General features: G+C 53.7%; 2 protein-coding genes and 1 long non-coding RNA gene across 5 annotated transcripts; 2 read left to right on the forward strand and 1 right to left on the reverse strand.

Moving 5' to 3' along the window:
* Positions 1-64: 64 nt before the first annotated feature.
* Positions 65-9,426, reverse strand: PALM3 (paralemmin 3). 3 transcript variants are annotated; one of them, XM_044948217.2, is made up of 8 exons: positions 9,214-9,426; positions 6,270-6,318; positions 5,328-5,408; positions 4,768-4,910; positions 4,546-4,630; positions 2,238-2,283; positions 1,238-2,149; positions 65-490 (listed from the first exon to the last, which is right to left on the reverse strand). In XM_044948217.2, the coding sequence occupies exons 1-8, from the start codon at positions 9,252-9,254 to the stop codon at positions 300-302; spliced, it is 1,548 nt and encodes a 515-aa protein (XP_044804152.2). In that variant the 5' UTR covers positions 9,255-9,426; the 3' UTR covers positions 65-299. The 3 variants fall into 3 exon arrangements, with proteins under 3 accessions (XP_044804152.2, XP_006066588.4, XP_044804151.2); XM_006066526.4 differs by having other exon boundaries at positions 65-2,149; positions 9,214-9,416; XM_044948216.2 differs by lacking the exons at positions 6,270-6,318; positions 9,214-9,426 and adding an exon at positions 5,549-6,203 and having other exon boundaries at positions 65-2,149.
* A 4,620-nt stretch (positions 9,427-14,046) lies between these two features.
* Positions 14,047-14,727, forward strand: LOC123335165. The gene is made up of 3 exons (XR_006553544.1): positions 14,047-14,154; positions 14,259-14,379; positions 14,632-14,727. It is a non-coding gene; the product is annotated as an uncharacterized LOC123335165 (long non-coding RNA).
* A 409-nt stretch (positions 14,728-15,136) lies between these two features.
* Positions 15,137-17,420, forward strand: MISP3 (MISP family member 3). Its single transcript, XM_006066529.4, has 3 exons — positions 15,137-16,204; positions 16,738-16,811; positions 17,051-17,420. Exons 1-3 carry the CDS (start codon positions 15,637-15,639, stop codon positions 17,060-17,062), a joined length of 654 nt encoding a protein of 217 aa, XP_006066591.3. The 5' UTR covers positions 15,137-15,636; the 3' UTR covers positions 17,063-17,420.
* Positions 17,421-21,992: the final 4,572 nt, after the last annotated feature.

The following is a 21,992-nucleotide window of genomic DNA, read 5'->3' on the forward strand; positions in this document are numbered from 1 at the left end:
TCCACTTCCCACCAGCAGACGGTGAGGTGGTTGTGGGCCGGCAACACACACACTCACACTGTCCGAATGCTTAACTTTTATTTTCAAGTATAAAAGGCTTTGTCACAGAAGAGGGCCAGGGTCACAGGCAGCGGGTGAGGGGTCTGGAAGCCCAGGTGGAGGTGGACGTGTAGACCAACTGGCTCCCAGGTGCCATGGTCAGTCCCTTGGTGCCCCATCTGCGCCTGGGACTGCCTGCTGGATGCCAAGAGGCCGAGGTAGCTGTGAGAGGAGCTGGGAGTTGGGTGGAGGGCACGGGCTCACATAACCGCACAACACTGGCACGTCTTCTGCTTAGGGCCGCTTGCCTCTTCACCTTCTGGAGGGGCAGATGGCTCCGGCTGCCGGGCAGGCGCATAGGTGGGCACGGGGCGGGCACTGGGGTTGGCCCTGGGCCCCTCCATCTGCAGCAGTGGCTGGCACTCAGCGGGCTGATCCTGAGCTGACATCTCTGCCAGGAGTGGGGTGGCATCTCCAGTGGGGTCCTGGCCCTCAGCAGGAGTTTGGGGCTTCACTGCTTCCACTTCTGCTTCTGGGGAGCCTTCCTGCTTCTCCTGGGGCTGCTGTCCTTCATCCTCCGGCCTTGGCGCCTCCTTGGCTTCTGGGGGAGCCCCTGCCTCACTCACGTCCTCTGCCTGACATTCCTTTTCTTCTTCTGACTCTCTCTGCTCTTCCTCAACCCCCCGAGTCTTCTCTGTCTGCAATGGCTCTTCACCTCCCATTCTCTCTACCTTCAGTGAGTCCTCGTCTTCATTTTTCTCTACCTCTGATGGCTCCTCACCTCCAGTTCTCTCTACCTTCTGTGGTTTCTCATCTCTTGTCTTCTCTGCCTCCAGTGGCTCTTCACCTCCTGTTTCCTCTTCCTTCTGTGGTTTCTCGTCTCCTGTTTTCTCTGCTTCCAAGGGCTCCTCATCTCCCATTCTCTCTACCCTCTGTGATTTCTCATCTCCTTTTCCCTTTTCATCCAATGGCTTCTCACTTCCTATTCTCTCTGCCGCCAGTGACTCCTCCCCTTCTTCTCTCTCTGCTGCCAATGGTTCTTGGATTGCCTCTAGCTTTTCCTCACCTCCTTTCTGCTCTACTCCCAATGGCTTCTCATCTCTTCCCCTCTCTGCCCCTAGAGGTCCCTTAACTTCTTTTCTTTCGTCTGACAATGGTTCGTCACCTCCTGCCATCTCTGTTTCCACGCGTTCCTCACCTCTTCTCTCTGGCTCCACGGAGTCCGGGCTTCCTTTCCTCTCTAGCGCCAGTGACGTCTCTGCTCCTTCTGGCTCCGTGCCTGCCTTCCCCTCACTGCCTCTCTTCTCTGCGCCTTCAGGTCCCTCTACCCGCCTCCTCTCCGCCTCCCACATTTCCTCCTCACTTCTGCCCTCCGCCCCCAATGGACTCTCATCCTCTTCCTCCCTTCCCAGTGCCTTTGGCCCTTCTAACCCCTCCACCTCCAGCTCCTCCCATTCCTCACTGAGGGTCACTCTCTCCACCCAGATGAAGGACCCCTCCTCTCCAAAGACCCCCTGCCCATCACCATCAGGGCTGCTCCTGGGGGCACCTTCTCCAGGAGCTGCTCCCCTCGATCCCTCCCGGAGCCCCAGGGAGCTGGTCTGCACGGCCTCTGGGCCCCTGCCTGCCTCTGCCATGGCCTCCAAGTCACTGCCTTCTGTGCCCCCCACCCCCTCCCAGACCACCTCCGCAATGGCCCTGTCCTCCTTGACCCACGAGGGGAGGTCTGGACAGCTGGCTTCCTGTCTGTCCCCGATGGCCTCCAGCACCATCTCCTCCACCTTAGCCTCCAGCTCCAGGCCTGTGGCCCCGATGGCACAGTCCTCTGTGGGCCTCAGCCCCTCCCACACCACCTTCACCATGCCTCCTCCTTTGGCCTCATTCACTGCCCCCTCAGGTGCTACTACCCCCTGACTCGGCTCCTGCTCCAGGGTGGGGCTGGATCCAGAGCAGGGGCCATTGGCTTCTGAGGAGGTCCCTGCTGCCCCAGGGACCCGCCTCGGGGCTGCTGGAACCCCGGCAGCCTCAGTTCTGGGCTCGGAGGGGGACTCCGGGTATGCGCCCACCGGTCCAACTGGTAAGGAGGCTCTCTTGTTTAGATTGGTCTGGCCTGGGGGAGTCAGGGAAGAGGAGAGATGGGGCAACAGAGTGAGATTCAGGCCCTTCCTCTTGTGATCCCCAGACCTCAAAACACCCACCTGCAGGACCTGACTCCACGTTGGGCTGGGAGAGAGGACGGTGACCCTGCAGGGATGGCAGAAACAAGGTCAGGGCAGCCCACATCTCACTTCCAGCCTCCAGCATGCCAGCACCCCTACTCTGCTCAAACTCCCCTGATGGCTCCCCATTACTTCGGACCAAACCATGAGTCTTCCTCAGCTGTCTTATCTCCCTCTGCTGCACTGCCTTGCACATCGTATGTACCCAGTCAATCCTGTGTCCATGCAGCCACTCCCTCTATTGGGGATCTACTCTGCCAACTACTGAGGTTACTTAAGGGACATGCATACGTGCTCAGTCGTGTCTGACTCTTTGCGACCCCGTGAACTGTAGCCTGCCAGGCTCCTCTGCCCATGGAATTTTCCAGGCAAGAATATGAGATCAGGTTGCCATTTCCTACTCCAGGGGATCTTCCCAACCCAGGGATCAAACTCACATCTCCTGCACCAGCAGGCGGATTCTTTACAACTGAGTCACCTAGGAAATCCCACTTAAGGGATACGTAAGACTTTTGCTATTAGAACTTAAATTCCAGTGGGAGGAAGCAGGTAATAAACATAAAATACAAATCTATAACTCAGGAAGTGCAAAGGGCTGTAATAGCAGGGGGAAAGGGCTAAGAAATGCCTGGGAGGTTATGGGGTGCCTCCTGTAGGTATAAAATGCAGGAGGGGGACTTCCCTGGTGGTCCAGTGGCTAAGACTCCATGCTCCCAATGCAGGGGCACCGGTTTGACCCCTGGTCAGGGAACTAGATCCCACATGCTGCAACTAAGATCTGATGCAGCCAAATAAGTATTTAAAAAAAAGATGCAGGAGGGCCTCTTGGAGGTGGTGACATTAAACCTGAAAGGCCTGAAAGGTGAGAAGAGCCAGCCTTGAGTCAAGAGGTGGGAAAGGGCATTCCAGGAAGAGGGGAAAGGCAAGTGCAAAGCCCTGGGACTATAATGAATTAGGCAAGTTCAAGGGATAGAAAAGGGTCAGGGTGGCTGGAGTGGACTGAGGAAGGGATGGAGGGAAAGATGAGCTCAGGGAGGGGAGCTGGGGACCTGGCCATGCAACCACCTTAACCAAACCCCACAGATCTCCTCATAGGTCTCAATCCTACCCTCCTCTGTCCAAAGGTCTCCTCTCCCCTTCTGTCCTGAGACAGGCACCTGGGAGCCAAAGTAAGGCATCAAGGAGAGGTGGGGGCTGTGGAAAACCCACAGCTTACTGTGGCCAGGTGCATCAGTTACTGGATCTATGGATACTGGATAATGTTACTGGATCTATGGTATGGACTTCAAGGACAACCCAGAGAGCCAGATTTTAACTAAAGTCATCTTAGTTTTCAAAGACCCATATGTTGTACGGCATGTGGATTATATCTTAATAGAGGCATTACCAAAACAAAATCCCAAACCCCTCAAATCATGGAGATGCCTCAAATCATTAGACCATCTCATGGGGATCCTTTTCCCATTTTGGGGGCTGAATTCTGAGAACACATCCCCACATTTTCTTTTCTTTTTTTTTTGGCCAAACTGTGCGGCTTGTGGGATCATTTTAGTAATCCCAACCAGGGATTGAACCCAGACCACTATAGTGAAAGCACCAAGTCCTAACCGCCAGGAAACTCCCAGCCCCAGCCCCCCAGCCCCAACCCTGCCCCACAACATTTTCTGACTACTTTCCTCATTTAGGTCATATTGGCAATCAAATATCAAAATAGGGCTTCCCTGGTGGCTCAGATGATAAAAAATCTGCCTGCAATGCAGGAGATCCTAGTTCAATCCCTGGATCAGGAAGATCCCCTGGAGAAGGAAATAGCAACTCTAGTATTCTTGCCTGGAGAATTCCATGAACAGAGGAGCCTGGCAGGCTACAGTCCATAGGGTCGCAAAGAGTCGAACACGACTGAGCGATTAACACAGCACAACAACATATCAAAACATTCCGTTGTGCCGGCTTCCGGTACCAAGCTATGATCTCATTGACTTTCTCTCACGCCTCTTCCAGGCGGTGTGCTATTGTTATATATCCCCATTTTAGAGATGGGGAAACTGAGGCTTAGGCATGGAAAGCAATTTGCCCAAGACCACAAGAGTACCCAGGATCTAAACTGTGCTTGGGTACTTCTTTGGTGGTCCAGTGGTTAAGTACCTGCACTTCCACTGCAGGAAGCACAGGTTCGATCCCTGGTCAGGGAATTAAGACAGCCACATGGCAGGGTCACAAAAAAACACAACTGTGCTTGGAGAGGTATTGCTTTGAGCTCTGCTGGTCACATCCCCTAGTTCCTCACCTGTCGTCGCCAGGTGGGCCTGCCTGAGGGCTTGTGCTGGGCACCTGTGGACGCACTCTGCAGCAGCTGCAGCTGGGATTGGAGTCTGGGGAAGAGAAGGGGCTGCTGGGAGCCTGGACCCAAGGCTCAATGGGCCACCCCCACCGGAAGTCTCAGTGAAGTAGGCAGAGGGGCCCGGCCTAGTCAGAGGGGCAAAGCCACCAGGCAGGGGGCTCTACTCACGTGAACAAGCTGTCTTCCAGGTTCCGGATGCGGGCCTGAGCTTGGTCTTCAGGCGACTGGGGGTCCTGTGAGGTGGGGTCCTGGGGCCGCTCTGGCTCCTCAGCTGCCCCGTCCATTAGCCAGCGTTCCCGGAGAGACTTCCTCTGGCCATGGGAAGGGGCATGTGGACGGACAGACATTTCTGCCTCAGGCTGGGATACGTGCCCTAATAATGCCAGGTGGGAAGCCACCCCGTTCCCAGCCGACAGCTTTCCCACGCTGGAAGAAACACCCATCAATCTCCCCAACTTTTCCAGAATGGGACAGACACCCCCAAAGGGGAAATCAACGTCCCTCTTAGCCCCTTTCTACCCCAAAGCGGAACAAACACGTTCCCAAGATCTTCCCAAAGGTGGAACAACCACTCTTTCCAAACTGGGGAAGACGCCCATCCCCGAAGCTGGAACCAACTCCCCCAACCCCATGTCTAAAGAGAGACTCCTTTGGTTCCCAGAACTGACTCTCATAGACACCCCCACTTCATTGCCCGGGCTAAGCAGGCGCCCCCGCCCGCCCCCAACCTTGAGCCGCTCCACGCGGAGTTTCTCTTCTTCCAGCTCGCGGCGCGCCGCGCGTATCTCCTCTTGTAGCCGCCGCTTCTCCTGCGCACAGAGGACCCTGAGCTGCCCGCTGGCCGGGTGGGGCCGGGCGGGGCCGCCGCCTCCCCTTCCACCCTCCCTCCTCCGCCGGGTTAGCCGAGGCTCCCGGGGGCTCCCGGGACTCCCGGGGCTGCAAGTCGCACCGTGTAGCGGAACACACGTCGGGGCCCCAGGCGGGAAAGAAGTTGGGGGGCGGAGGCGCTGAGTCAGCAGCGGGTAGGGGCGGGGCCGGCCGCGCCCCAGATGCTGCGGAGGTCTCGCCCCGGCGGAAGGGGGGCGGGGTCTGTGGATGGGGAGGGCCCGGGGAATGGGAATCCAGAGGGGGAGGGGTCTGAGATAAGTGATTAAGAGGGATGAGATTCAGAGAGATGGGGGTCCACATATGGGGGTCCAATGGAGGGGGCTAGTGAGGTGGGGAGTCGGAAATGGAGGTGCAGTCGTGAGGATCCAGCGAGACTAGGATGTAGAGATGGTCCAGAGAGATGAGGATTAGTGAGATGGGGATTCAGAGATGGAGGTTCGGAGAGATGAGGTCCAGATATGGAGGTCTGAGAGAGGGGGCTTCAGACATGGTGTGTTTGGGAGACAGGGTTCAAGAATGGAACAGATGCTGCAGATTTGAGAGTGCGGAGTCCGCAGAGCTCCATTCTGGGGATGTTGATGATCATACAGAAGAACTGAGGAGCAGAGGGGCCTGAGGATTTTGGTGGGGCGCTCCAGGCACGGCTGGAGCTGAGGGTGCTCCCCGCACGTTCAGAGCGCTAGGCCTGCTCGCTGTGATAGGAAAGAGGTGAGGAAGAGGCCTGGGTATGGAGAGGGGTGCCCAGGGCTCAGGGCGCAGCGCACTGGTAGGGCGTCACTTACCGCGATGACCTCTAGTCGCTGCCGATAGAGGGAGCTCTCCGCCATGGGCCTGCAGGGAGAAGGCGGGGGTTGAGGGGGAGCGGGGGTTGAGGGGCGGCCGGCTTGGGCTGCGAAAGGAGCCTCCCGGGGGCCCAACCCTCAGCAGACCCATCTCTTGAACACCCATCTTTGAGCCAAGATCCCTGAACTGCTTGGAAATCAACCAAACCCAGTACTTTCCTCTATTTCTCCTTTGCACCTGGGAGGAGTCGGGGCAGAGGACAGGGGTCCTGTGACGGGGAGAGAGCCCAGGCCGTGACAGGCTGAGCTAAATCCCTTCGGAGGCTTGACATCACCCCTCTGAGCCTCAGTTTCCCCATCTGTAAAATGGACCAGTATAGCTTGACCCTTCCTCACCTTGCAGAGAGAGATTCCCTTGCAGGGAAGTATCTATCCATGCAGGAAAAACCTTAGGACATTGTGCCCCCAAAACAGTAGCATGGTTTATATTAATAATAATTTTAGGGAATTCCCTGACGGTCCAGTGGTTAGGACTGGGCTCTTACTGCTGAGGGCAGAGATTCAATCCCTGATCGGGAAACTAAGATCCCACAAGTCAAAAAGAAAAATAATGATAATTTAAATAATTCCCATGACTAATAATGTTTTAAATTAATTATAATAACCATTCCCAGAAGCTCGGATCGCATCAGGCCAGAACATGCTCTGTATTTTTTCCCAAACCCACACCCTCTCTGGACCTTGGCTGTTACCCAAAATCCCTTATGTACGGGTTGAGGGAGGGGGTGAGAGTCTGGGAGAGAAGTGTCCATCTCACTGTGGACACATTGCATTGCCATGGTAACTCCAGAGCTGCCTCTTCCACTTGCAAACCACCCTCCCAGGGGGCAAGGATCACCAGGTCACACTGCCTAGTGCTGGACTCCGAACTGGGGGGAGGGGGACTTGCCGTTTAAGGTTTAACCTGCAATTCTCCTATCGTTGTCCTCCTCAAAGCACCCTAGGATCCCCAATTCTCAGCCTCCGGGGCACCCCTAGTCCATTTGGGCTCCCCCTGGAAGCTGGAGACTGGTTGGTACTGCAGTGCACGTCGGGGACATTCATCGTCACAACAACTTACCATCACAGAGATGCACTGAGTGCCAGCTACATGGAGGTGCTTCCAATATCTAAAAGGATATATCTATCTGCCTGTTGGCCCTGATACGTAGCCCAGGGTGGGCACAGAGCAAGCCCTCAAACATTTATTAATTTGAGCACTATCCTATCGGATGAGATTAAACCTCATTGCCCAGACTCTGGTGGGGCCTCTCAGATCTTCTCTGGCTTCACCATGAAGGCATAATAGTGAGCTCGCATTTAGCACTTACTATATATAGCTCTCTAAGTGCTCTACGGGGCTTCCGCTAGGCTCCCGCAGCCATCTCCGCCTCCTCCTCCCTGCCCTGATCTTGAGACACTGTAGTCAACTTTTTGCTGAGTTGACATTCCAACTGAGAAGAAAATCAGCCAACCATTAGCCAGTGCACACCATGTGCTGGACACCGTTAAATGCTTTACTCCTAGTAACTCATTTGGGGCTTCCCTGATGGCTCAGATGGTAAAGAATCCACCTGCAGTGCGGGAGATCTGGGTTCGATACCTGGGTTGGGAAGATCCGCTGGAGAAGGCAACAGTTACCCACTCTAGGATTCTTGCCTGGAAAATTCCATGGAGAGAGGAGCCTGGCAGGCTATAGTCCATGAGGTCGCAAAGAGTCAGACATGACTGAACACCTTTTACTTTCAAAAAACTTTAGTAACATTTAACCCTCTCGACCATCCTAAAAGGTAAGTAGTACTACTGTCCCCATTTTACGGAAAAAGAAACTGAGGCTCTGAGAAGTGGCAGAAGACTTGTCTGAGGTCTTTGAGTCAGGATTGGAACTCAAGGCTCTTAGAGCCCAAATACTGGGAACACTGTGGAGAAATGGAAGTTCAGGCATCTTCATCTTGACAGCCAGGGGACCAGAGATCAACCTGGGGAGGTGGGTCTTAGTTCCAATTAGGGCAGGATGCTGAAGTTCATGCTTTACAGGGTGTCCCAAAGGAAGCTCAGACCCCCTGCTAATAGGTTTGCCCTAGGGGAGGCTAAAGTACCCCCTCTGTTCTCCCAGGCCCAAGATGTAATCACCCTGCCTCTTCCTTGCTGGGGGGGTGGGGGGAGATCAGATTCCCATTGCTAGGCAACCAGGTTTGTAGTTGGTGAATAATGCAACGGGGGAACCCAAAAGAGTGAGGGACCCAACTGGGGTCCCTGGAGGGAGCCCCTTTTCCAGAAGTCTCTACAAACCTCTGGAACCCCCTCCATCCTCTGACTTTCAAAGGCCTTCACATCTCAAATATTAAAACAATCTGCACACTTTGTTCAATGTTGCTTGTTTCTAAATCTTCAGCTTTTTGCCCTGCTAGGGACAGTTGGTGGTCATTTCATTAAGCAGGTAATCATTTCCCTGTTGAAATCCTCTTTTCCAGTTTGGGAACTGTTAACTTTTTTTCCTTTTGGATCTCAAGCATTTCTTCCCACCACAGACACCAAAGGATGAATTTAGAGGCAAAATATGAGAGTGAGAGACCCTGACATTCCCCATCCCCCATTCAAGTCATAGCCCCACCCCGCCTCTGGCTGGACTTTGGGCTTGAAGCCTGCCAGTGGAAAATCCCAAAAAAAACAAGGGGGTGAGAATTCACATCTCCCACCTGACTTTCTGGGGAGGGGGGCGTTGAAGAGGCTGCAGGGTTGGCTGCCAGCCGCCCTTCACTCTTCCTGGCCCCCTTAGGAGAGGCTAGCTGGAGCTCTAACCAGCGACAACCCCCACCCCGCCGTCCCCCCATAGGAAGGCCAGCGTCTTCCATGAGCCCCTCCCAGGCCCTGCCCACTGGCCCCCCTGACCCCAGACACTTACATGGGTGTGGCCAGAGACCACACATGGCTCTGCAGGGCCATCTCTGCCCAGAAGCCCACGTTCTGATTTCCAAATTCCAGACCTACCACTCCGGGTGCTTGCCGAAAGGTGCCCCGGAGGCTGTGACTTGGCTGTCGGGAGTTGGGGGTGGGGGGGCAGCAGGCGGGCACTGGGAGAGCTGGTCCAGCTGGTTTGGGCCAGGAGGCGGGAGACGCCTGGGCCGGGCTCAGGGGGGCTGGGGGCTGGCGGGCAGTTCTGGGGAGGTACTATCAGCTGTCCTGATCAATTATTTACCAGCCACTGGCCTCCTTGCTGCACTCGGCTGCCTCCCGGCAAACACACTTTCACATGCCTGGTCAAGCCTGTGGACTAGGGCTGGGACTCCCTAACCCCCTCAGACAAGGGCACTTTTACTTGGCACCCTAGACATTTCAAGTCCGGCTGCCCACCAAGGGTAACCTGCCTTCGAATACTGCTGCTTTTACATACTACTGCCCTCCCTTCTTGGACCCTGATCTCTGGGGTGAGGAGGAAGGGCTGATCCCACCAGAAGATTCTGGAGACCAGAGCCTGTGCCTCATGAGAACCAGAAGGCTTGAGCTCTGGACAACTCAGGGCAACTTCTGTTTCTGGACCTCAGTTTCCCCTTTCGGAAAATGAGATAATTCGATCAAATAGCCTCCAGGACACGGGACGCCCCTTGGATGTGATAATTATTGGGGGTGTGTGGTGATGAGAAATGTCTAGAGAACTTCTTACCCAAGTCTTGAAAGTCCCTATTCAATCCTCCCACCATTCCTTTCTTAAAGGAGCAGAGCCCTTTTTCTCAGCTGATCATGTGTTTTATCCAACCATCCTCTTGGGGAAATCATCTTCTACTCTCCAGGCTGGTCTGCTGCAGCCCCCAGCACTCTTGTGGTCAAGCTGTACAGCATGCAGGGTCTTAGTTCACCCCACCCGACCTGGGATCGCACCCATGGCCCCTGCAGCCTTAACCACTGGACCGCCAGGGAAGTCTCCTAGGCCCCTTCCTTGCTTCAGAGGGTCTGCTCCCCATGGAACAAAGGGAATGTGCCCAACTAAATCCTTCCTCCCTGCTCTAGATCCTACTCAGGATGGCCAAAAAGTGGCCGAGGAGCGAGGAAAGAGCTTGGGTACATAGGACGGGGTCCCTAGGTACATGTACAGGGCCCCTCGTTGTGTAGGACAGACTTGGGGTGGGAAACAAACGGGGCCAGACTGAGGCCTGGGGTTTTCCTGTGCCAAGTACAAAGCTCCTAGGGATTCAAAGTATTTTCAGTTGAACCTGGTCTTCTATTGGGCTGGTCAAAATGTTCCTTTGTGACTTTATTTTTTTCATAACAACAACCCGAAGATGGTATGGCAAAACCCAAGTGAACTTTTTTGGCGAGCCCAATAGATCCTCCTGAAAGCATATATGGGGGACTTCCATGGTGGTTCAGTGGTTAAGAACCCCCCGCATTGCCATGACGGGGACATGAGTTTGATTCCTGGCCTGGAAACTAAGATTTCACATGCTGTGGGGCAACTAAGCCCACACGCCACAACGAAAGATCCCACGTGAGGCACGAAGATCTCTTGTGCCACAACTAAGACCCAAGTCAGCCAAAAAAAATTTTTTTAAATAAAAGCTTATTTGCTATAATAGACATTAGAGAACACATTTTTAAAAATTAGCTTTTAGTTGTAGTAAAATACACAAAACAAAATTTACCATTGGTAGCATTTAGTACATTCACAACGTTGTACAGCTGGCCCCTGTCTAGGTCCAGAACCTTTTCATTACCCCAAGAGGAAATTCTGTACCCATTAAACAGACACTCCTTCCCCAAGACCCTGGCAACCACTGATCTGCATCTGTCTCTATAGATTTACCTATTCTGGACATTTTTTTAAATCAGTGAAATCATACAATATGTGGCCTGTTCTGTCTGGCTTATTTCATTGAGCATAATTTTTTCAAAAGAGAAAGTGTTAATTGCTGAGTAGGGTCTGACTCTTTGTGACCCTATGTACTGTAGCCCACTAGGCTCCTCTGTACATGGGGTTTCCCAGGCAAGAATACTGGAGTGGGTTGCCATTCCCTTCTCCATAACGTTTTCAAGGTTCATCCATATGTTAGCCTGAATCAGTGCTTCATTCCTTTTTCATGGCTGAATAATATTCCACTGTATGAATGCATCACATTTTGCTTATCCATTCATTTGTTGATGGACATTTGGGTTGTTCCCAGAAGGAAATGGCAACCCACTCCAGTATTCTTGCCTGGAGAATCCCAGGGACAGAGGAGCCTAGTGGGCTGCCGTCTATGGGGTCACACAGAGTCAGACACGACTGAAGCAACTTAGCAGCAGCAGCAGCACCTTTTGGAGGAGAGTTTGTATTTTACTTCATTGCTTGTAGCTTGATTTTATAACTGTTAGCTATTTGCTACTACTACTACTAAGTCACTTCAGTCGTGTCCGACTCTGTGTGTCCGACCCTCAGCGACCCCATGGACTGCAGCCTACCAGGCTCCTCCGTCCATGGGATTTTCCAGGCAAGAGTACTGGAGTGGGGTGCCATTGCCTTCTCCGGTTAGCTATTTAGATCAACACTTATATAGGCTTCTCTTTATACTCTTGTCCTGGGTTCCACCTTGAGGCAAGATTGTTCTGTTTATAATTGTGTCTGTCTCCTAAACTCAACGGCAAATTCCAAGTCTATTTCTTTGTTCCCAATTTTGGGAACATTCTTTGGTAAGTGTTATGTGTTAGGCACTGTTCTAGGCGTGAGAGAGCTGGGTGAACATGACAGAAAATGCTGTTAATACCACTCACTCTCCAGCTGAGGTGGGGGGCGGGCAGAGATAGATAATATACAAATAAAGAAACAAAGGTAATTGATGATAACTAGAGTATTGTGAAAGTGTTAGTCGCTCAGTCGTGTCCAACTCTTTGTGATCCCATGGACTGTAGCACACCAGGCTCCTCTGTCCATGGCATTCTCCAGGCAAGAACACTGGAGTAGGTAGCCATTCCCTTTTCCCAGGGATCTTCCCAACTCATGGATCAAACCTGGTTCTCCTGCATTGTAGGCAGATGCTCTACCATCTGAGCCACAAGGGAAGCCCAACTGTAGTACTGGGTGAATTACAAAAAATAAAAAAGGCAGGGATAGAGTTACGGAGAAGAGCTGTGTTTGAGGTAGGCTGGGTGATCAGAGACCACTTCTCCGAAGCAGTGACATCTGAATCAAGTGACATCTGAATAGCAGAACCCAGCCATATGCTGAGTCATTCCAAGCAGACAGAAAGGCCAGTACAAAGGCCCTGGGGTGGGAATGCAATCGCAGAGTTTGAGGAAAGCATAAAGGTTCAAATGGAGGAGGGATCAAGGGAGAGGGTGTCAGGAGATGAGATCTGAGAAGTGGGAAGGGGTTTTGAGCCAGGGTAGGAAATTTGGATTTTTCTCCTAAGTTTGGTGGAGAGATATCGGAGGGCAATGAATGGCTGGGAACAGGGTGGAGAGAAGTGGACGACTTCATAATATGTGTTGGAGGCAGAGCAAACAGCAATCCAATATATGAATGAACTGGGGGTGGGTAGGGAAAAAAAAGAAATTGAGGCTGAGTTCTACATTTTGGGACATAAAAAACAGAATGAGTGAGTTGCTGTATGTAGTAAAGAGAAGTAGAGTTGCGGGGGAGACTGAGAATTCAGTTTTGAAAATGTTCAGTTTGACCTATATATTAGACTGGGGACTGTTGGGTATGAGTTAAAACTCAGAGGAGAAATTAGAGCTAGAGATATAAATTTGGGAGACATCTGCATAGAGATGGTGTTTAAAGTGTGAAATTGGAGTTTGTCAAGGTCTGAGTGTTGGCAGGAAAGGGATTGTATACTTAAACTGAGTAATTGATCAGAACTCAATAGAAGGAAATAAACAAGGCATAGTGCACTCGCTGGGTTAGCATCAGCTGGGAGCTCTTACCACCCCATAGCCCTGGAGAGAGAGCTGTTTGGAGCTGCGGCCGGCAGTGGAGGGACACAGCCAACAAAGCTTGGAGGAAGAACATATGGGATAAACATCCTGATCTCTCATTCTCCTCTCTCCCATCAGCCAAACCCAATGGAAGCCAGAGGAGAAAGAACCCCATTGATGCAGGTGAACCAGAAGTCTGAAAAGAGGCACCTGGGAGGTCAGAGGATAAACCATAAGTGGGTACCATTCTCCAAGACTAAGGAGCTAGTGGTAAGGAACTCAGGGAAAAGCCAGTGACCAGGTCTGGTAAATAGAGGTCAAGGAGGTCCTTGGAGAGAGAAGGGTCAGTGGTGTGGTGGAACCAAGAGCACAGTATGCATGGCTAGAAGAGAGATGCACATACTCATGAGAAGTCGTTTTTGACTCTGTGACTCTTTGGACGCTATACCGCCAGGCTCCTCTGTCCATGGGTATTTTTCAGGCAAGAATACTGGAGTGGGTTGCTATTTGCTCCTCCAGGAGATCTTCCTGACCCAAGGGTTGAACCCATGTCTCCTGCATTGCAGGCGGATTCTTTACCACTGAGCCATCAGGGAAGAAGAGGAACAGGAGGTGATAAAGTGGAGAGTCCACTGTAGAGACAACTCATTCCAGAAGTAGAGTTTTCATCATCATCACCTCCCAAAGGGGTAAGTACTGCCATCCCCATTTTACAGATAAAGAAACTGAGTCTTGGAGAAGGCTGACACTTAGCTCAGGTTCTCAGTGGGATGGAACCCAGGTGGGCCCAATTCCAATTGGGCCAATAGAGTCAGAGGGAGGAGGGTAGCTGCTTGAGATTGGGATCCAGGAGAGAGTGGAGTGAGAGGGTGGATGGAAAAGGGAGTCACCAGGGTAGGCAGAGTTGGGGGATTATTGGCACTCCTGAGACTGTGTAGCCGCCCCCTCCTTTCTTCAGGTAAATCTTTTTCACTGGTCATCCCAAAATGGAGGGGGAGGGGTGGAGGCAGGTTTTGGCGAAAGCCAGTGAAAGAGAGTGGAAAATGATGTCCCTGGGAGTAGGTCGCCTGTTCCTGGCATCAATCCTGGCCAAGAACACCACAATCTGGCCCCAGCTGCAGGGAGCTACTTCCTCCACAAGCCTGGATACTTCTCTGGATCTCCCAAGTCGCCTGGGCCCAAGGTGACCGCCTTTCCAACTTCAGCCGCTCTTCTGGGTCCTGGGCGCGCTGTGTGTGCCTGCCTGCCTCGTCCCTCGGTCTGGGAGTGCGCTTGGCAGCGGCCGGCTCGCGAACTTTTCCGGGTGGGGTGAGGGGAAGCGCCCTATGGGCCTGGCGCTCGGCTCGGAAGTGTGAGCCGAGGCCCTGGGAGACAGACTGGGGCGGGCGAAGAGGCGGTTCCTGGCGCCCCCTCCAGCCCGAACTGTGCGCTGCAGGGGTGGAACTTGAAAGGACAGCCGGAGCTCGTTGGTGTGGCTGCCAGCGGGCTGACACAGGATTGGCGGGCCAGGCCAGGCCCCGGAAAGATGGTTTCGGAGGACACCCCACCAGAAGACAGTGGTTCAGAGGTTCAGCCAGGCGTGCAGCTGGGTGGGAACCAAGCCCCCTGGTAATGCTGGGGACGTGAGCCCGAAAAGGTGCCAAGGTGGCGCCCACTGAGTGAACACTGCATCTAGACTGGCGCCCCCAGGTAGCAGGCTAGGTCTAGGGAAGCTCTCTTCTAAAACATCCAATGCCCCGAGCTGACAGGCGCGTTAGTGGACCAAACCCAGTGCCCAGTTGAGGCGCCCCCCTCTCGGGGGCGGGGCTAGGGCGGGGCCCCGAGTCCGGCCGGCAGGTGCAGGGGGCGGGGCCCGGCCCTGCCCCCGAGGGCAGTTCTTGGAGGCCAGGGGCGGGTCAGAGAAGTGGCCCGTGCGGGCGACGCCTTGGAACCCGCGGACGGCAATTGCAACCACAGGTGCTGCGCAGGGCAGGGTGTCCCAGCTCTGGGCATCAAAATTCCAGCGCTGGGAGTTAAGGCTCTCGAGCTGCTCCCAACCCTGGACACCTAGGCCCCTGGGCGGCAGAACGGAGCCCTGGGGTGGTCCGAAGCGCGTGGGCCTGAACCCCCCGGCTTAGATAGCGAAATTCCCAAGCCCGCCGCAGAGCTGAATACCGACGTCCCCGTGCCCTCCCCAGACCAGGGCGGGAGACCCCCGAGCAAGAGAGGGAAGTCCTCGGACCATCAGCGAGGCAGGTCGCAGAGCGTCCTGGGCTGGACCGCAGCTGGGCGCTTTGAGAGTCCTGGGCAAGGAAGCGACGACCCTGAACCGTCTGAAGCGCCAGGCACGGGGCTCCTGGAGCAGTGTCTCTCTCAAGGTCCGGAAACCTTCTCTGAGTCGAACTCGGAAGCCCTCCAGTTGCGTTCGGAGACCCCACAACATCCCTTAGAGGAGCCACTCATGGAGACGCCCATCGAGCGCGAAATTCGCCGCAGCTGCGAACGCGAGGAAAGCTTGCGCCGGAGCCGGGGCCTGAGCCCAGGGCGCGCGGGCAGTGAACTCGTCGAACTGCGCGTGCGGCCGGTGCTCAGCCTGCCGGGCCCTAGCCCCGCGCTCCCGCGCGCTTTGGAGCGCGCTCGGGCGGGCGCTCAGATGCAGCGAGACATCGAGCGGGAGGCCTATCGGCAGGCGGCGCTGGCGCGCCGAGAGGTCCCGAAGCAGAGCGCCCGGCCGCCGCCGCAGCCGCTGGGCGAGCTCAAGCGCTTCTTCGAGGCTGCTGGCGGGTGCTCCTCCTCACCCGCGGCGGAGGGCAGCGCAGACGCGCAGCGGCTGCCCGAGCCCGGAGGCCGGCCGCATTCAGTCGTACAGGGCCGGTGTCCGGTGCTGGCTCGCGCCCCGCCGCCCATCGCACAGTCGCTGCTGGAGCAGGAGGTGCGCGAGGTGAATGAGCGCGAGCGGGAGCTGCAGCGCCAGCGGCTGAGCCTCTACGGCACCGCCGAGTTCAAGGAGCCCGCGCCCAGCCTAACGGGTAAGCCACCGGCGTCCCAGCGCTGGGGATTCCCAGGGCTCCAGCCGCTTTCACCGACTCCCCAACTCCAATGGCCCTCTAATCCTCAGGGTCCCCCTTCCTGGCTCCCAAACTCCCCGGACACCCCTCTCGACTCTCCTCTCTCTGCCCACCCTTTCTGGACTGACCGTCCCTATGCTCCACCCCCACCCTCGTCGGAGTCCCAGACACACCCCACCTAGGCTTGTGGTGGGGGAAGGGAGGAGGATCTTAGATGTCTTTGTCGGGTTCCCAGGGACCCTCCCTGGGTTCTGGCACACCTGGATCTCCCCCTCTGAATTTTCTGGTTCCTACCTCCTCACTCTGAGTTTGTTCGCCTTCCCCATCCCTGGGGTTCCTCCCTCCTCCATCGGGACGGAGGCCTCCGTGGGGAGGAGGGGGGTGAACGCCTGTGTGTGTTTAAGGGGCGCGGCCGCTCTCCTTCGTCCTGGCTGCCTCCTGCTGGTAAGGCATGGGGGGAGGGCAATCCCAGCTGAGCGCCCCTTCTTCCGCAGTGAGCAGGGGCGACGGAAAGCTGGCGGTGATCTGGCCTCCTCGCAGAAAGCCTTCGGAGAACGGTCTGGAACAGGTGGGAACCCCTTTCCCCTCCTGCCCTTACCCCAGCCCTCTGCATGGGAGAAAACTGGGCTAGCGAAAGGGCTCCCGGGGAAGTCATCGGGCTAGGACCCAAAGTCCCGGGCGTGGCCTGCGGTGAGAAGGAGGCAGTGGTCGTGGGGCCCATACTGCCCCATCCGGCGCCTGGGTGTCCCCATTCGCGGTGCGCGCGCCGCTAAGATTTGCCTTTGGTCTGGCTCTTCCCCCTGGCAGGAGGAGCCTTGAGGTTCCGGCCCTTTGGGGTCCCCGGAGGAAAGGAACATGCCCGGCAGACCCTCAGGCCCGGGCGCCCAGGAGTGCCCTCCGGATCCGCGGAAGGCCTGGAGAAGGGCCACAGGTCTGTGCCGGGGAAGACGCAATAGATCAGCATCCTTGAACATGACTTTGTGAAACTGACCAGAATCTTCTATAAAACTGTTAGTCCCCATTGGGAAACACCGCCGCCACCACCCCGCCAGTAAAACTGCCCAGCTCTTCTCCGCCTAACTGCAAACGCCACTTAGCCTCTCCTTCTGGCCTTGTCTGTTAGAGGACAGGAGTCCTCGGCTGGGCCTACTCCCCAATAAAGCCCTTTCTTTCTGGACAGTGCAGGCTGTTTTCTTCTGGGTTCTCTTCTCCTGGGGTGGGGGAGGAGCGCGGCGAGACGAGGAAGGCCTGAGACACACGGAGGCGCCAGCCGGAATGCAGAATGTCCCCTTGTCGCCGGGTTCCGTGGCCTCTGGTCTCCCCCGGCCCTGCCGGGGTCCTAGTGCCCCCTAGCGATGCGGGCGCGAACTGCGGCTTTGGGACAAACGAACTCATGCCCTTTTATTTATTCGTCAACTTTTATTGGTGCCAAACGACGTGCCCCGCGCATGGTGCTGGCTAGACAGAAGTGATAAGAGGTTGTTCCCGTCCTGGGGATATAAACAATAGCTATCAAAAAAAAAAAAAGTGGTGTTGGTAGTTCAAGCTCCTTAGCAGGGCATGTAAGGCCATTTATAATCTGCCTAGCAATTGTAAACCTCACACGCTTACAGACCCCAGCGTGTGTGTATTAGCTGCTCAGTCGTTTCCGACTCTTTGAGATCCCATGAACTGTAGCTCGTCAGGCTCCTCAGTCCATGGAATTCTCCAGGCAAGAATACTGAGTCAGTTGCCTCCCAACCCAGGGACGGAACCCAGGTCTCCAAAATTGCACGCAGATTCTTTACCGTCTTAGCCACCAGGGAAGCCCTTACAGACCCCAGATATTAAAAGAGAGAGAGGGTGTGCTGTAAAACAAAGACCTTGTTTCAACAGGAAGGAGGTAGGAGTTCCTCCATATCACCAGTGCTTTGAGTGAGTGAGCTCAAAGTGTGAGTGGTGTCAAGTCTCTGGTTTCCAAAAGCAACTGGAGGGAATTCCCTGGCAGTCCAGTGGTTAGGACTTCATGATTTCACTGCGGAAGGAAGGCCCTCATTCAATCCCAGGTTTGGGAACTAAGATCCCACAACCCCTGTGGTGCAGCCAAAAAATCTAAAAAAAAAACAAAAACAAAAACAAAAAGCCCCAAAGTAACTGGAAATCATCTTTAAAAGAGAAATCTACTGAACTTTAAATAATTGTGATTATTTAGAAAACTTTAATTGGTGGGAGGTAGGAGCAGACACAGAGAAGGCAATGGCACCCCACTCCAGTACTCTTGCCTGGAAAATCCCATGGATGGAGGAGCCTGGTAGGCTGCAGTCCATGGGGTTGCTAGAGTCGGACACGACTGAGCGACTTCACTTTGACTTTTCACTTTCATGCATTGGAGAAGGCAATGGCAAGCCACTCTAGTGTTCTTGCCTGGAGAATCCCAGGGACGGGGGAGCCTGGTGGGCTGCCATCTATGGGGTCGCACAGAGTCGGACACGACTGAAGCGACTTAGCAGCAGCAACAGGAGCAGACAGAAAACAATACCTCTTGCAATAGGATGTGTGGCTCAGTTGGCAAGCCCTCCTTAACTTCCCTTGGTCCCAAGACAAGGGGTCCAAGGCCCCCCGATGGGGTTCAAGATAAGCTGTAAAGCTGCATCAGTGCAGTATATTCTGCAGTTTTAATGTATCAAATTCTTAGAGGTGTGCTGAAATCCAGAAAAGACTGTTTTAGAATCATTGTTTAAACTCCTGGATTTATGCCTGGGTCTAGCTCACACAGCATTGCACCCCAACAGTAGCTCAGCCCAAAGACCCACCCCCGACTGCATCATCAGCACACTGACCACACGCTTGACCGTGACTCTGGGAGGAATGGAGAGAAAGGCAAGAAGGAGCCAGCATTTATTGTTCAGTTGCTCAATCATCTCTGACTCTTTGCAACCCCATGGACTGCAGCACACCAGTCTTCCCTGTCCTTCACCATCTCCTTGAGCTTGCTCAAACTCATGTCCATTGAGTTGGTGATGACATCCAATCATCTTGTCCTCTCTTGTCCCCTTCTCCTGCCTTCAATCTTTCTCAGCATCGGGATCTTTTCTAATGAGCCAGCTCTTTGCATCAGGGGGCCTAAGGATTGGAGCATCAGTCCTTCCAATGAATATTCAGGATTGATTTCCTTTAGGATTGACTGGTTTGATCTCCTTGCAGTTTGAGGAACTCTCAAGCCTTCAACACCACAGTTCAGAGCCAGCACTGCCAAGGTGGAAAATGGAAACACCAAGAACCTGTTCTTAATCCCATGCAGAGGAGCTAAGAGCTAAATATGTCGAGTTGACAGAACTTAAGTATAGACCTGGGTTCATGAACTTTTTTGCATATTAAAGTTACCTGAGGCATGCTTATGTCAAATAAATCAGATTCTGATAGAGGCTTTGGCATCAATAAAGCTCCTCAAGTGTTTCTAACATGGAGCCAAGTTTGAGAGACACCAGGTCAATGTAGGCTCGATATAGGTTGAAACAGGCTAAAAGTGTGGTGTCTGGATGAGCAACATCAGCATCACTTGGGATCTTGTAAGAAAAAAGTTCCATCCCAGACTTAGTGATCAAACCCTCCAGTGATTCTAAAGTTAGAGAATCATGGGTGTAGACAGTTCCTGAGCAACTACTGGTTGCTTAGTCGCTAAGTTGTGCCCGACTTTTACAACCCTATGGACTATACATCCCACCAGGCTCATCTGTCCATGGGATTTTCCCAGGCAAGACTATTGGAGTGGGTTGCCATTTCCTTCTCCAGGAGATCTTCCCCACTCAGAGATGGAAACCGGCCCCCCCCCCCGCCCCCATCTCCTGCATTGGCAGGCAGTTTCTTTATCACTGAGCCACCAGGGCTTCCCTCCTGACCAACAGGACCCAGGAAATCAAACCTGTTTCCTTCTCCCAGTACTGCCACCACCCACCAGTAATCTAATTTTAAGTGGCCTGTGGATTTGTCTTAAGGGAAGATAAATTAAAGCTGCATGTGGCTAGTCCAAATTGAGATGTGTTGTAAGTGCAGAATATACAGATTTCAAAAACCTAGTGCAAAAAAAGGGGGATACCTCAATTTCTTACATCGATATTGCAAAAATATTTTGGATATCTGGGGTTAAATAAAAAATATCACTAAAAGTCTGGCCTCTTTATTCTTTTAATATAGCTCTTAAAAATTTGCAATTACATAGGTGACTCGCATTTGTGGCTCAAATTTCTATTGGACTGGACTAAACAGTTTTCCAGTAGTCACGTATGGATGTGAGAGTTGGACTATAAAGAAAGCTGAGCGCCAAAGACTTGATGCTTTTGAACTGTGGTGTTGGAGAAGACTCTTGAGAGTCCCTTGGACTGCAAGGAGATCCAACCAGTCCATCCTAAAGGAGATCACTCCTGGGTGTTCATTGGAAGGACTGATGTTGAAGCTGAAACTCCAATACTTTGGCCACCTGATGCGAAGACCTGACTCATTTGAAAAGACCCTGATCCTGGGAAAGATTGAGGGCAGGAGAAGGGGATGACAGAGGATGAGATGGTTGGATGGCATCACCGACTCAATGGACATGAGTTTGGGTAGGCTACATGAGTTGGTGATGGACAGGGAGGCCTGGCGTGCTGCAATTCATGGGGTCGCAAAGAGTAGGACATGACTGAGCGACTGAACTGAACTGAGTCTAAACAGTGGTGGTGGTGAACTCAGAGGGGCCTTGACTCAGTATTAGGGAACTTCAGAACCCGTTTGAGCTCATTCAAACTCCTGGGTTGTGGACCAAAAAATCTTTGGTGCAGTCAGAAATTGTCACCAGAAGCCTCTACTCCCACTCCAAAAAGACAAAGGTTTTGGTTAATCTGATTCATTTCACGTTTCTATTTTTATAATTTGTAAACTGGGATAATCATAACACATGGTAATACTATGTGTCAGGGACTATTAGGTAAGCAGGGCTCCAAGGCTCTTCTTCAACTCTGAAAATGCTAGAGGGAATCAAAAGGTGTCCGTTAGTTTAAAGGGAGAGGGGTGGGTAACTCGCAGCTGAGTGACAGCCGAATGAGAAATACACTCCTCCCCTGGCAAGTGACCAGCTGCTATCAGGTCCAGGTTCCACCACTTGGTCTCTGAAGCTCTAGGTAGGCGGGTTCACCTCTCAACCCGTTTTCCTTTTCAGTCCAAGGCTAGGGTGAAGCTTAGCGTTCCCAAGTTGGAGTGCCTCACCGCTCTCCCACCAGCCCGCGCCCCGAACACCTCAGGAGGGTACAGCGACCTGCCCAAGCCATGACCCAAAAGCTGGAAGAGAAAAAGATGTAACCTCGGCGCTTAGGAAGCTGATCGCTGGCCCTTTCCTGGGGCACGTCGGGAAATATAGTCTTTTTTGGTACAGGGAAATAATTTCCGGGTCAAAACATGAGAGTGGGCGTAGCCCTGCGTTCCTTCTCACAGTGGGCGTTGCATTTCCTCGCTACCCAAAACTTGCGGTTATCTGGGTTCCGGTTGTTGACAGGAGCCGCTACTTCCCTTTTTGCTTCGTACCAGCCCCCTACGCATGCTCTGAGCTCCCGTTGGCCAGTCGGCGGACCACAGTTTTGTTTCCAGAAGACTACATTACCCAGAAGGCCACAGCGAGTGGGCGGGGCCTCCTCTCCCCCGGAGGGAGGGGAGCGGCGCACCGAGCGGACGCTGAGCCTGTGACCTCTTTCTTTTATTTAACACAAAACTGGTGTGTTCATAAGCAGGGCTCCGCGGC

Source organism: Bubalus bubalis, chromosome 9, assembly GCF_019923935.1.
Source record: "Bubalus bubalis isolate 160015118507 breed Murrah chromosome 9, NDDB_SH_1, whole genome shotgun sequence".
Taxonomy (NCBI): Eukaryota; Metazoa; Chordata; class Mammalia; order Artiodactyla; family Bovidae; genus Bubalus; species Bubalus bubalis.